The sequence below is a fragment of the Thermobia domestica genome, chromosome 3 (assembly GCF_964235325.1).
Source record: "Thermobia domestica chromosome 3, izTheDome1.hap1.1, whole genome shotgun sequence".
Lineage (NCBI taxonomy): Eukaryota > Metazoa > Arthropoda > Insecta > Zygentoma > Lepismatidae > Thermobia > Thermobia domestica.
The window spans coordinates 289,384,185-289,399,174 of record NC_137456.1 but is presented as its reverse complement, the minus strand read 5'-3'; the positions used below and the strand labels follow the sequence as shown (position 1 = coordinate 289,399,174).

The 14,990-nt window shown below is 35.9% G+C and overlaps 1 protein-coding gene across 1 annotated transcript; it reads right to left on the bottom strand.

The window, feature by feature from the left end:
- Positions 1-12,065: 12,065 nt before the first annotated feature.
- On the bottom strand, positions 12,066-12,617 carry LOC145682247 (uncharacterized). The gene has a single exon (XM_081753830.1). The coding sequence runs from the start codon at positions 12,615-12,617 to the stop codon at positions 12,066-12,068; it is 552 nt and encodes a 183-aa protein (XP_081609956.1).
- Positions 12,618-14,990: the final 2,373 nt, after the last annotated feature.

The following is a 14,990-nucleotide window of genomic DNA, read 5'->3' as shown; positions in this document are numbered from 1 at the left end:
CTACTCCTTCATCTTCTTCCTGTTATCCTTTTTTGAAATTACTTATTTTCTTAATCAGTTGTAGGTTTGTTGTTCCTCTTTATTTTGTATGGGCTCACATTTCCTTTTCTTAATAAGTTCTTTAGTATTTCTATCATTTCTTTAATCCTCACTATCCCATGTCCTTTTCTCTTCTTCTCTTTTCTGTAACTTTTCTCTGCCATTTCCTTCCACCTTCTTGAATTTTACTCTTTAATTTTACTCTTTTTTATGTTATAATTATGTTTCTATAGACGATTGTGAAACTTCTGTAGGTTTTCTTTCTTTTTTCTCTTCTTCACTATCTACATCTTCTATTCTCTTCTCCATATTTCTTATTGAGTTGCTTCTCATGCTATTATGTACGTCATATATTTTAAGAGAGTAAATCACTGGCGCACATTTTTTAATACCATGTTGTATGCAATTTTCCTTCTTTTCATTCTATTTTCATGTCCAAGCAGTTTATTCTATTGTTTTTTCTACTTCTGAATCCAGGCTTATCCTTTTGTCTTCATCTTCAATGGTTCTTACAAGCATTTCCAGTTGTCGTCGTGTTCCTTTCCATATTCCTAAAGAGCAAACTAACTATCTGAAATAGTATATTAGGATTTTCCTCCTTCATTTATCGCCTTCATTTCCCAAGTGGTCGTTATTGTTTCACGTAGATAATAGGTGGAAAAATATCCTTAAAACGGAAGATATAGAAAATAATGTAAGATGTAGGTAGTGAAGATGAGAAAAAGGAAGAGGAGCTCGAAAAGTTTGACAATCTCCTGGAGAAAACTGGTTATAACATAAAAATGTAAAAAGAATAAAATCAAAGTTTATAAAAGGAAAGGACAGAGAAACAGACAAAGGAAGAGGAGAAGAGAAAATGACATGGCATAGAGAGCTTAGGAGAAAGGACAGAAATACTAAAGAACTTATTAAGAAAAGGAGGTGTGAACACATACAGAAAAGGACGAAGAAGAATTCTGTACGTTTTTAAGAAAATTATTAATGAGAAGAGGGGCAAAAAAGAAGATAAAACAGTAGTATATGAATTGGAATGTAAGAAATGTAATATGGTAGATGTTGGAGAAACATGAATAAAATTTATAGAAAAAATGAAACAACATAGGGATGATGCGAGACTTAAAAAAGAAAATAACGCGATATATAAAAATGTAAAAGAAACAGGACATAATATAGATTGGGAAGAGGTACATTCCGCGGCATAAAATTTCTTACAAAAATTGTAAGTCCAAATGAATAACAAACTCTTGCCCAGTTTTCTTATGCATTCCCGCAATACAGGTATCAATCGATTAGATGCTTCTAGTATTTATTCCAACTCCTCCCCGTCCTCCACCTCTCCTTGTCAAAAGCAGTGTGTGTGACGTAGTACACTCTTTCCATTCAGCTAAAAAAGAAACAGGAATCAAGTTTACAACGTTATAGCTTTAAAACAGTCTTTTCCATTCGTTTGTTCTGAAATATTTTTAGGAGCCTAAATTAAAGGAAAGTCATTCAATCTTCCCAGAGCTTCATAAAAATCTTTAGTTTCATTCTTTTCTTTCTTTAAAGAGTGCAAGCTAGTAAGATGCTCCCTAAGAAATCTATGGAAATTGCCAAGAGCTCTAATATATCTACGGACAGAAACAAGTTTTATTCAATGATTCATTGAATTTCTTTTCAGTAAGTGCCAGCAAATGTTTCAGGGGCGTCATTTGGGCAGGACAGGAGGGTGTAAGTCCCCCTCTCTTGTGCTTCATAATACGTATTTTTTGATCAAATGTATAGTAATACACTAATAAAAATTGAAATTCTTATGTTGTCGGAGAATCTCTTCCTTCCCTCCCCCCCGAATAAAGTATAAAAGACACTGGTTTTAACAACAAACCTGTAGAGTTACGATAGCACATTGCTAAAGAGCTTACATTTGGTTTCAAGAGTCGAAGGTTTGATCTCAAGCCATATGACTTCCTGGGTGACATGAGAGAGAGAGAGAGAGAGAGGGAGGGAGAGAGAGAGAGAGGGGGGGGGGATTCAAGTATGGAGACAGAGAGGGATTTGTATACGCAGATTTAGAATTGGGGAAAAATGATAGGACAGCATTCGTATTATGACGAAAATTCTGATTTTGTGAAAGATAAGAAGGGAAGTTTTCGAACAGCGAGGGTCACATTAGGCAGTTGTCGAATTAATGTCGAGAACTCGTTTTTAGAGCATCAGATGATTACCAAAGGACAGAAAGATCTTCAGAATGGAGAAATTAAGATTTTAAAAAAATCTGGTTTCGGCGACGGGTTACGAACCACGAACCTTGTGGTCATCGAACCACGAGTTTATCCATTCTACTACGGAGAATTCTATTACTGGTTCACATACGTTTCCCTTAGCTGCGTTGAAAGCTACCTTAAGGGGATATTCCGAAATTTGACTCGGTGGATGCGCCGTTCAGATAGGACGTAAACCTCTTGTAACTTAGTTACAATGTGCAAAATGAACTTCCTCTTCTTCAGGACACTTTTAAAGCTTTAAAATTTGTTACTATTGTTTTAATTAAGTGACATTTGATAGAACCATCTGATCAAGTAGTGCCAAGCCCTGTGCGTCATTGTCTGTTAGGTGAATGGTTAATGTAAGTTACTTTTACGTGGATTGTCCGAGCTTCCAATCAAGACCATTCTTATTGATTATTTTATTTGAGCTACGCTCATACTGTATATTCCACAAGTTCAAGTTTGAAGGAATGTAGTCACAGCTAGTTTAATTCGAAACAATTTCCAATATTATATTTGTTACTAAATTTACATGGTACTCCTCACTGTTTGTAGCCCTGCATAAATGAAAATTGTTTTAAAAGTATTTTTCACTTTCAAGTTTTATTAATTTTTTAATTGTCCTTCAACTTTATATTATAATTATTATCTATTTCTTAATTATAACATATTTTCTATTTATATTGTATTCTATGTTACACGTTTATTATTTACATTTTATGTCTTACCTTTGAAGAGGAGCTTTTGATAATTCAGAGCAGCAGGGACATACACAGGATGCAGGCCTTTTCAATCAAGAGCTTTTGCCCCCACGAAATCACTATTTTTTTGTAAATAATATCGAATTTTAGAGATGATGATAGGAGGCGCGGATTCAGGGGAGTGATTTCGGGCGATCACATCCCTCAGAATAGGGAACTTTTTATACTTTTTATTTTAAAAATAAAACATATCCTAAGTATTTTTAATCTTTGTATTTTAAACTTAAATTAAAACTTTATGTAGATAGTAGATAGTAGATAGTAATACGAAAGTTAATTCTGCAGGAGAGCTACTTCTCCTTTTCTAAATTTGTATATTTCTTTTCTTTTCTTTCTTTCTTTTTTTTTTTGCAATCCGCTCTTACCTTGATTTGACTTCGAACGACCGTCCCTCCCAAACAATCTTCCTGGATCCGCCCCTGGATGATAGACATTTTACTAAAATATGCCCTCAATCGCTGAAATAAATTCCTGTCAAGCTTTCGATCGCTGAATTAAATTTCTGTCTACGGCCCTGCAAAACAGTGACGATTTTAGGGAATGATCAGATAGTAATTCCTCCCTGGAGCAACGACACTTCCCCAGAAGTCATATCTTCGATAATTCAGAATGTGATTTGTGCATTATCACTTTTCACTCTCAATGTCTTGAAACGCACCAAAAAGGAACTGTTCTGAAGTATTTACTGGTTTTCCCTATGACCCCATTTCAATATGGCCAACCTTGGACATATACGCATCTGAAATATTACCTTTTATGTCAGTGATCCCGAAAACTATCCATTCGACACAAATACAGGATATTTTCGATTCTTTATTCCTGTCACCCTCCCATTGTCAACTCGAAGCCAACCAAGGCTTATTTTGGACTTACGCAGCATCCACAGCGTCACTTTTCATCTTTGCACATGAATTCGACACTAATTTCGTTCGTATTCAACTACTTTTACATGTCACCTTCACCTCTTGGTAGGGATTTTTTCAGTATCTCGTCCCCACAACTATGGAGAAATTTCAAGCAATTAAATATAATTATAAAAAATATTATCTGAAACACAACAGTACGGGTAATCTTTTTCGCAGTGGAATTCGTTAACTACTGTTTCAGTATCAATGTATTGGCGTTTTTTGCTCTGCATGCTGGAGATTGCCAAAGAGCTTAACTTCATTCTGTACTATAGTGGTATGAATATAGTGGTTTAATTCAGTGAATACTCGCTTAGATGATGCTCTTGTCAGAGGAAAAGTGAGATACAGTTATAAACTAAAAACGAAATATTTAAGTTTTACGTCCCACGTTCTGCCAACTACGCTAATGGAGACGGTGATGGTGAGAAACGAATGAAATCGTTTAATGAAGAAAGTGGGAGGAAACTGGAGAAATCCGAGAAAACTCATGCACACGGTGTTGGTCCATAATAAAGTTCATTCAGCGCGAGCTGGGGTCTAGCCAACAGCTCCATGCACCATAGGTAAAGTTATAAAGAATAGGCGTCTAAACAAATACGGAACACTACTATCAATGAGAGTTCTATAAGATTAGATTTTTATTTATTTTATTCTAAGTAGAAATTTCAATCAATCTTGATTTTCATTACTGTTCGAAATCCGGACCAACCTGTATTCCCTACTAGGGTAAAGATTAATTGATCGCCAACAGAAATCCAAACTCCTCTGTATAACCCCACGTTCCATTATTCCATATACACAATTAAGAGTCCAGCGTAACCTACCAGTTAATAAATTTTCTTCTTATTATTATTATTTTTAACACCTTAAAAATATAGGCTCATAATTGAACCACTGATTGGAAAAAGAGAATAAGTAAATAATTTTTTTCCACTTCTAAGCTTTTCTCACCAATTGCAGTGCTACATTACAAGATTCTTCTTCTTGTCTTAGAGTTTGTCAGTTCTTTTGCTACAATTAATCAGTTATACACGTGTTGAAACAAATACAAATATGCCTCGGCAAGGTTTTTTTAGCGTTTCTGAAAACTTAGGTCTGATGTTCTTATTCCCTTTTGCTGGAAATAGTTGCTGCAAGGACGTGATCAATCTTTTCTTTAGACTTCACAGTCTATAGCTCCTTCACAACTTCCTTTTCATCTAAGGCTAAGTAGTTACATTTTAGACATTGAGGAAAAAGTGTGAAATTAATTAAACCCCTTCAAAGAGGAGTTACGAATCTTCAATGGACCCCATTTTGCTGTTGGCCTTGCTCAACGCACTCCCGTAACTGTTCAGGGTGCACGATGGAGTTTCTCCCTTTTAGAAATACTTTCTAAGACAGTACTAGTTTTTTTAACAGCTGTTTCAATTGAGTTGTATTTGCTAGAACTGTCGATTAAGGGAAACAAAAGATCCTATACTCAAACACATATCATCTCTCTAGAAGCTCTAATGCAAAACGAAACGAATCGTCGTAAACATCTTACGTTCATTAAGAGGAAAACAGCAAAACATTGATTGCACAAACGTATAATGGTATCATTTGCTTGCAAATTTAAAACGTATAGGAGTTGATGGCTTGTAAGGTGAGGGGTTAGTGAACAGGAGTTTTGTACTGGTGGTCCAGGGTTCGAATCTCGTCCGTTCTTCCTACCTTTTGTTTCTTTAAGCTACACTGAGTTTGTTCATTCCAATTCTTTAAGCTTGAATTAAATCTAATACCAGTTAGCGAATTAAAAGTAGCTAACATTATTTTCAAATACGATACGTTATTACATGCTTGTCACTAGCTCACAATACTCAACTTTGATATAAAGTCTTGCAGCCTTCATTTAACTCATTTCTTGACGTGTTTTGTTACAAACCTCATTAATCGTTGCGAACAAAATTGCTTTACCAGATAATGGTGACTGCTTTGAAACCAAATGACAAGTATGAGAATTAAACGTATCATATCTGTAGCTTCGTGTGGAGAGCAAACCAAATAGCGAACGAAAGGTTTAAGAAAAACCATGTTATTAATGTAAACTATGCGAAAGATTATTGACTTATGTGATTTAAAAAAATCGAAAGAAATTTTGAAAGAACGAAAAATACTAACTTAGAATTTTGTAACTGGAGGCCAGGAAATCTAATTGAAACATACTAAAAAATAACATTTAGCGCATATAGAGCGTGGATCTGTGCTCACGGCGCTAGCTAATAATCTGGAGGTTCTCAAGTCGGAACCATGTGTGAATATTTTTTTTTAAATTTAGAATTTTTGGTGATAATTAGTCGGCGATGACACACGTTTAATTGTCTTAAGGTATTTGAATATTTTGATCTTTCAATATTTGAATGATCAAACCTTTAATAATAATAATAATAATAATAATAATAATAATAATAATAATAATAATAATAATAATAATAGTTATTATTATTATTATTATTATTACTATTATTATTATTAATATTAGCAAAGTAATCCAATAACACGTTAATATCTTTAATTATTTCTCGATAACTACTCGAACTTAAGACGTCCTCGAATCTAAGTCGCACCCCGATTTCGCTGGGCTAAATTAAAGAAAAATAGTAAAATGTTATGGTTTTTCAATTACTAAAGCACTCTTTGATATTGGTCATTTTCGATGATTTTATGTATCCATCTCCCCTCTCCATGTTGGGGGCACGGTATGACAAAAATTATCCCAGGTCCGAATGTCATATACGCTGAAAATTTGATCGAAATCTGTTGGATGGTTGATGAGTTGTTCTATTTATTTTTATATATTAATCTCCCCTTCTCTTATCCTCTCCTATGTTCTACCGTCAAAGTGAAAATATTAAAACCAAAGTATCTAGTTCCGAACGTCGTCTATGTTGAAAATTAGATCGAGATCGGACAGGTGGTTAAAAAGAGTTGTTAAGTTTTATTCATTTTTATAGATATCTCCCCTCCCCCTCCTTCCCTACGTTCTACCATCAGAGGGATATGATAAAAAACACCCCAGGTACGAACCTCATCTATGTTGATAATTGGATTAAGATCAGTTCGGTGGTTTAAGCATGATGAAGTCACCAAGACAGCATTTTTATTTTTATTTTTTTACATAGTCCCCCTTCCCCTCCCCTACATTGTGCCGTCAAGGCAAAAAATGAAAACATCCCAGGTCGGAACCTTATCTATATTGAATGTTTGATTGATTGGGATCAGTCGGATTGTTCAAGAGTTATTAAGTTCTATTCATTTTCATATATTTACCCTCCCCTCCTCTTTCGCAAGTTCTAATATCAAAATGAAAAAAAAAAGCTTCACAGGTTCGAATTTCATCTATGTTCAAAATGTGATTGAGAACGATTGGATAGTTCGAGAGTTATTCACCACCGAACATTGTCACTTTTATTTTTATATTTATAGCTGTTACGTATCTTTCCCCTCCTCTACATCCTCTACGCTATTCCGTCAAATTAAATGGTAAAATCCATCCCTCGCGTTAATCGAGAAGGGGACATATAGCATCTTTGCTGACGTCCCCATTAATCCCCCTACTCATACCCTTTAGTATATTTAAGTTATTTTTTTTTTGTCTTCAGTTGCCAATTTCTATAGTTATTTTTCTTTGTTTCAAAATTCTCGCATTTCTTGTATGATAATACAAGTTAATAATCTTTGACTTGTTTTATAGTAATAATCTGAGTTGTTCTTAAACCTTTGGTTTACAATTTTGTTTTGTCTCTACACCAAACTACAGATATGACAAATTTAATTCCCATACTTTACCGTGGGAATGACCGTGACTAATTATGGGCAAACACCGTGTGGATGAGTTTCCTCCGGTTTCTCCCGTTTCCTCCCACTTTTTTCATTAAACAATTTCATTTATTTCTCACCATTAGTCTCTCCATTAGCATAGTCGGCATAATCGTAGGACGTAAAAATTAGATATTTCATTTTATTTTTCTTTTATAACTGTATATCACTTTTTCTGTGACGAGAGAAACTTCTAAGCGAATATTCAGTAAATTAAACCACTAAACCTTCATTCATTGCACAATAGTGCAGATGAAGTTTAGCCCTCTGGCAATGTTCAACATGAACAGCAAAAAAAAAAAAAAAAAAAACAATACATTGATATTGAAACAGTAGTTAACGATTTCCTCTGCAAAAAAGATCACCCGTACTGTTGTGTTTCAGATGAAAATTTATAATTATATTTAGTTCCTTGAAATTTCTCCATAGTTTTGTGGCGAGATACTGAAAAAATCCCTACCAAGAGGTGAAGGTGACATGTAAAAGTAGTTGAATACGAACGAAATTAGTGTCGAATTCATATGCAAAGATGAAAAGTGACGCTGTGGATGCTGCGTAAGTCCAAAATAAGCCTTGGTTGGCTTCGAGTTGACAATGGGAGGGTGACAGGAATAAAGAATCGAAAATATCCTGTATTTGTGTCGAATGGATAGTTTTCGGGATCACTGAAATAAAAGGTGACATTTCAGATGTGTATATGTCCAAGGTTGGCCATATTGAAATGGGGTCATAGGGAGAACTAGTAAATAATTCAGAACAGTTCCTTTTTGGTGCGTTTCAAGACATTGAGAGTGAAAAGTGATAATTCACAAATCACATTCTGAATTATCGGAGATATGACTTCTAGGGAAGTGTCGTTGCTCCAGGGAGGCATTACTATCTGATCACTCCCAAAAATCGTCACTGTTTTGCAGAGCCGTAGACAGAATTTTTTTTCAGCAATCGAAAGCTTGACAGGAATTTAATTCAGCGATTGAGGGCATATTTTAGTAAAATGTCTATCATCCAGGGGCGGATCCAGGAAGATTGTTTGGGAGGGGCGATCGTTCGAAGTCAAATCAAGGTAAGAGCGGATTGCAAAGAAAGAAAAGAAAAAAGAAAGAAAGAAAGAAAAGAAAAGAAAGAAAAGAAAAAATAGAAAATGACAAAGAGCTCTTCTGTAGAACTAACTTTCTTAAGAAAGTAAGGCCTATATACTTTAGGTTTTAATTTACGTTTATAATACAAAGACGAAAAATACTTAGGATATGTTTTATGTTTAAAATAAAAAGTATAAAAAGTTCCCTATTTTGTGGGATGCGATCACCCCAAACACACTCCCCTGGATCCACCCCTGCTATCACCATCTATAAAATTAGATATAAATACAAACAAAAAAGTAGTGATTTCGTGGGGGAAAAAGCTCTGGATTGCAAAGGCCTGCAACCTGTGTATGTCCTTGCTGCTCTGAATTGTCAAAAGCTCCTCTTCAAAGGTAAGACATAAAATGTAAATAATAAACGTGTAACATAGAATACAATATAAATAGAAAAATATTATAATTAAGAAATATAAAATAATTATAAAATAGATTTGAAGTACAATTTAAAAAAAATCAATAATACTTGAAAGTAAAATATACTTTTGAAACAATTTTGCATTTATGCAGGGCTACAAACAGTGAGGAGTGCCATGTAAATTTAGTAAAAAATAAAATATTGGAAAATCATTTCGAATTAAAATAGCTTACTTCAACTTGAACTTGTGGAATATACAGTATGAGCGTAGCTCAAATAAAATAATCAATAAGAATGGTCTTGATTGGAAGCTCGGACAATCCACGTAAAAGTAACTTACATTAACCATTCACCTAACAGACAATGACGCACAGGGCTTGGCACTACTTGATCAGATGGTTCTATCAAATGTCACTTAATTAAAACAATAGTAACAAATTTTAAAGCTTTAAAAAGTGTCCTGAAGAAGAGGAAGTTCATTTTGCACATTGTAACTAAGTTACAAGAGGTTTACGTCCTATCGGAACGGCGCATCCACCGAGTCAAATTTTGGAATATCCCCTTAAGGTAGCTTTCAACGCAGCTAAGGGAAACGTATGTGAACCAGTAATAGAATCCTCCATAGCAGAATGGATAAAGTCATGGTTTGATCACCATAAGGTTCGTGGTTCGAAACCCATCGCCGAAACCAGATTTTTTAAAATCTTAATTCCTCCATTCTGAAGATCTTTCTGTCCTTTGGTAATCATCTGATGCTCTAAAAACGAGTTCTCGACATTAATTCGACAACTGCCTAATGTGACCCTCGCTGTTCGAAAACTTCCCTTTTTATCTTTCACAAAATCAGAATTTTCGTCATAATACGAATGCTGTCCTATCATTTTTCCCCAATTCTAAATCTGCGTATACAAATCCCTCTCTGTCTCCATACTTGAATCCCCCCCCCTCTCTCTCTCTCAATGTCACCCAGGAATTCATGTGGCTTGAGATCAAACCTTCGACTCTTGAAACCAAATGTAAGCTCTTTAGCAATGTGCTATCGTAACTCTATAGATTTGTTGTTAAAACCAGTGTCTTTTATACTTTATTTGGGGGGGAGGGAAGGAAGAGATTCTCCGACAACATAAGAATTTCAATTTTTATTAGTGTATTACTATACATTTGATCAAAAAATACGTATTTATGAAGCACAAGAGAGGGGGAATTACACCCTCCTGTCCTGCCCAAATGACGCCCCTGAAACATTTGCTGGCACTTACTGAAAAGAAATTCAATGAATCATTGAATAAAACTTGTTTCTGTCCGTAGATATATTAGAGCTCTTGGCAATTTCCATAGATTTCTTAGGGAGCATCTTACTAGCTTGCACTCTTTAAAGAAAGAAAAGAATGAAACTAAAGATTTTTCAATTTAGGCTCTTAAAAATATTTCAGAACAAACGAATGGAAAAGACTGTTTTAAAGCTATAACGTTGTAAACTTGATTCCTGATTCTTTTTCAGCTGAATGGAAACAGTATACTAGGTCACACACACTGCTTTAGACAAGGAGAGGTGGAGGACGGGGAGGAGTTGGAATAAATACTAGAATCAACTAATCGATTGATACACGTATTGCGGGAATGCATAAGAAAACTGGGCAAGAGTTTGTTATTCATTTGGACTTACAATTTTTGTAAGAAATTTTATGCCGCGGACTGTACAAAGTTTGTAAAATTAGAATGAAAGGTTAAAAGAAAATTAACTCTTAGATTCATGGTATGAAAATTATACATAAATGCATATGCAGAGCGTCCGAGACCCTGTAGATTTTTCGATGGAAAAAATACCGTTTTAAATCATTTCAACTAAATAACATGCTATGGCGTTTGTAATACATACATACATTAATATATATATATATATATATATATATATATATATATATATATATATATATATAAGCTTTTGATCTCTAGCTATGCAGCATGTATACCAAGACCTTTAGTGATTTGATTATTATTGGAATTATAAGCCTTTTATGATATTTATATTATCACTACAATGACTTAAGTAACATTAGTTTCTATATCACAATACATAAACTTTTCTAAGCATGTGACGTCTATTTGGCAAAGATCAGTAGTTCAGGAAACACTGTTCACTTATGAGAAGGATGAGTTGCAAACTAACTTACGGTGTTGCTTACAAACGCTTTGTCCACACTTGGAGTATCTCAAGGTGCTTTTTCTGTGAAGATCGTAAAGACAGAATCAGCATTTCCTCCTCTTTGGTTCTTGAGCTCTGACTTCTTCTTCGTTTGGCTTGCAAACTTCACATCTTTTCAAGGCAAGACTTTGGGAGATTAGGTATTGGAAGTCTCATGATCATCTGAGGTTTCACTAATTATTCTGCGAGTTCTCTAAGAAAAAGACGACGTTTGTCTGTTCTGTTAGGAAAATAGCCTGGATGTTGTGTGGAAGAGATAACATAACTGTTCCACCTTCGATTTTTTCTTTTGGAAGTATAGCAACGAACTTTCTGGTCCATTCCGTCGACACCTCCCTTTGTTGAGTTATTGAAACTTATTATTTCCGGTTTCTTCTTCGGATGGCCTTCAACCATGTATTTGTCATGACTCATTCTACTAAGCATTATTACTGATCTGTTCCTTTTGGGTACGTAACTTACATGAGTGACGTCTTTTTTGAAGGCGAAAAGTGAAGATCTTACTTCTCTTGAGGGGGATGCTTTCCGCTCCTTCGGGATATCAGGCTTGGTTTGTCTATTGTGATTCCTTATTGAAACATATCCTCTGCAAGACTAACACTGATAAAATAATTATCCATTGTTACGTTTCTTGAAGAGCTTTTCACGGTTTGAGTGAGTTCTTTGACAATATTTGCTCCCAAATTTCTTTGAACTGGCTCATTTGGTTTCCTGCCTGTATATACGCACCCATTAACAGCGTATGATGATTTGGCATCGCACAACCAATTGATCTTTGAAGGTTTTTTCGGCATATATTGGATGAAACTACACTTTCGGCAAAATGGCACTAATTGTTCACCAATCGTTACAAACTCACTGGGAATAATTACTTTTCTGCAATTATCAAGAAAAAGATTCCACACATAACTAATTGGTGCAAGCTTGTCCGTTTGCATGCGAACACTTCGTGTACGCTTGTCGTCAAATCTTAGTGCTTTACGGATATCTTCAAACCGGTTGACAGAAATTGTTGCTTTATAAAGAGGATTAGACCTCTCGTCCAGGAATAGCTCACGAATAGGCACATTCCAACTGGTTTCAACTCCTCCTTGTAACAGAATACCGAAAAACGCATCCATTTCTTCAACGAAAACGTTCTTCCACTGCTTCTCCTTTTCCGTTGCTAATCTTCTTCCTTCCAAATTAGTGCAATGTATAATTTCTCCTATTACTGAATGGGTTATCAAACAATCCCATGCGTCTTTGGGACACAATGTTTTCACTTCCCTTGAAACACCGGGGGTACACTTTACAATATTATGAGCTCGGGTACGTGAAGTAGTCGTTCTTCTTCCATACTGTTCCATTTACGCTAATGAAGGTATCATCTTTCTGTGTTGGTTGTATGCACTCACTGTCACTACAATATTCTGAACCTGATGAAGAAGAGTCCTGATCACTTTTCTCACGAGCAGTAATAGGCCGAGCAGTACTAGAACAATCCTCAACTTCAGAGTCAGTCGCACTACTATCGGATATCACTGTCTCTTCGTCAAGACACATACGCAGAAAACTGCTGAAGTCTTCGTCTGATGCTTTCCTTTTCTGAGTAGAGGCCATTGTAGCACCAAATGTAATACGATACGCATGCATCTTCAACTTACAACGGCAACTTTTTTTCCTCTGTCTTTCATTCCCATCTTGCGACGGGCGGGCCGTAGAAGGTGACGCCTACTCTAAAGGTGACGCCGTCTCTACTATGTGAAGAGGATTATTGTGGTTCGATAGAGATTTTTAGTATATTGTGGGTGCAATCCGAAAGCTTCTCAGTAGTTGTTGGGGAGCGTCCAAATACCGGAGGTGTCATGTGTCAGTTGATTAGTTATTGTGGGGTGAAGTAGAGTGGTTTGGCATGCGTGTCATGCATAGGTATGGACGATAATGAAGCTATTATCGACAGATATAAGTATGATAGTGGTAGATTTGATGCTCAGGGTTGTAGTCATCTGAATTTGTTTCGCGTTCATATATCGCTAGTAGGTGATCTATTGGAGGATAGCCTGTACGGCAGAGAGCAGGGGTCTGTTCTAATAGGTCTGTGAGCGTTAGATGTGCTGTCGCTATGTGGTGGGTAATGTACCACGTTAGTAGGCGATAGAAGTGATCCTAAATATGAGGCATTGCAGTGCTGTGATAGAGCTCGTCATTGGAGGTGCGATAAGTTAGTGAGTATGCAATGCGTAACGCCTGACGCTCAAGTAGTTGTAGGCGATCATAAAGATGGGGAGGCGCTGAAAGCCAAGCTAGATGTAGGTCATAGCTGGCCGAACGAAAACTTTGTAGGTACACAGTAAGACGTCAGCATTTAAGCCCCAGGTTGTGCCCTTTAAATTTCTTAAGACGTTGAGACGACGACGGATGTCTTGCTCAAAAGCGGCTAGGTGGGTGCGCCATGTGAGATGTTTATCAAAATGGACCCCAAGATATTTAACGCTATTGCTTAGTGAGATTTTTGAGTCAAGTGTCATAATATGTAGACGCTCAGGATTGCGAGTGGGACAGTACTTGTGTTTCTTGCGGGCAAAAAGCGTCATTTGTGTTCTGTTAGGATTTAATTTCAGTTTCCAGCGGAGACACCAGATGAGGTTATCTATTGCCGCTTGTAATTGGAAATTGATGCGCTCGAAAGAGGAGCCAAGAGCGAGATAGGCTGTATCATCTGCGAACTGTAGAGCATGTATTGGAGGTGACGGAGAAGGCATGTAGGCCAAGTATAGGATGTAGAGAAGGGGAGAGAGTACGGATCTTTGAGGGACTCCTGCTCTTAGAAGAAATTCGAATGGTAATTTTTTTTTGTTTGTTAAGGAAAGAGAGACAGTATGTGTTTCATAGTATAGTTGAAGTTTATGAGAAAAGAATTTTCATCCTCCTGCTTCTTAGAGGGTTACGCCCTCTCTTTGGCATGCGATTGTTATACACAAAATAGGCGCAAGGAACGGTAGGTGATGGGCTAGGAGATATTCTTTATTAACTGCGGAAGTGGAACATCTATTAAAATGGTTGTGAGGTCATCGTCATTTAATTTTATATTATCGTTTTACAATTATTTAAATTTGCGCTGAAATATATAATACATAGTGCAACAATAACTGTAAGATTGAATAACTAAATAGTGTAAAAGGAGAAAAGATGAAATAAATACAAAAGAAGTAAAGAAAACTTAAACATGTTTAATCAGTGCAACAAAATTAAAAATATAGAATAGGTGCAACATGTGGCCAATGAAATTATGAGGAGTGAAAATGATAAATGAGATGAAGTGCTAGCACGTCACAAACATAAATGTGTTAATCAAACAGATCTTCTGTCCCGGGGCGACTCGGGACTAATGAAAACAGGGGGAAGCCCTTGTTAATTGTGAGGATCTTCGTGGAATAATGGAAAAAGATGAGGAATGTGATCGGCAATGAAATAACTGTCATAGATTTCTCGTTCGTCCGGGGTCAAGTGTG

Excerpts from the sequence above, each read along its gene's own strand:
- LOC145682247 (XM_081753830.1), bottom strand. The coding sequence starts at position 12,617 with ATGGATGCGTTTTTCGGTATTCTGTTACAAGGAGGAGTTGAAACCAGT.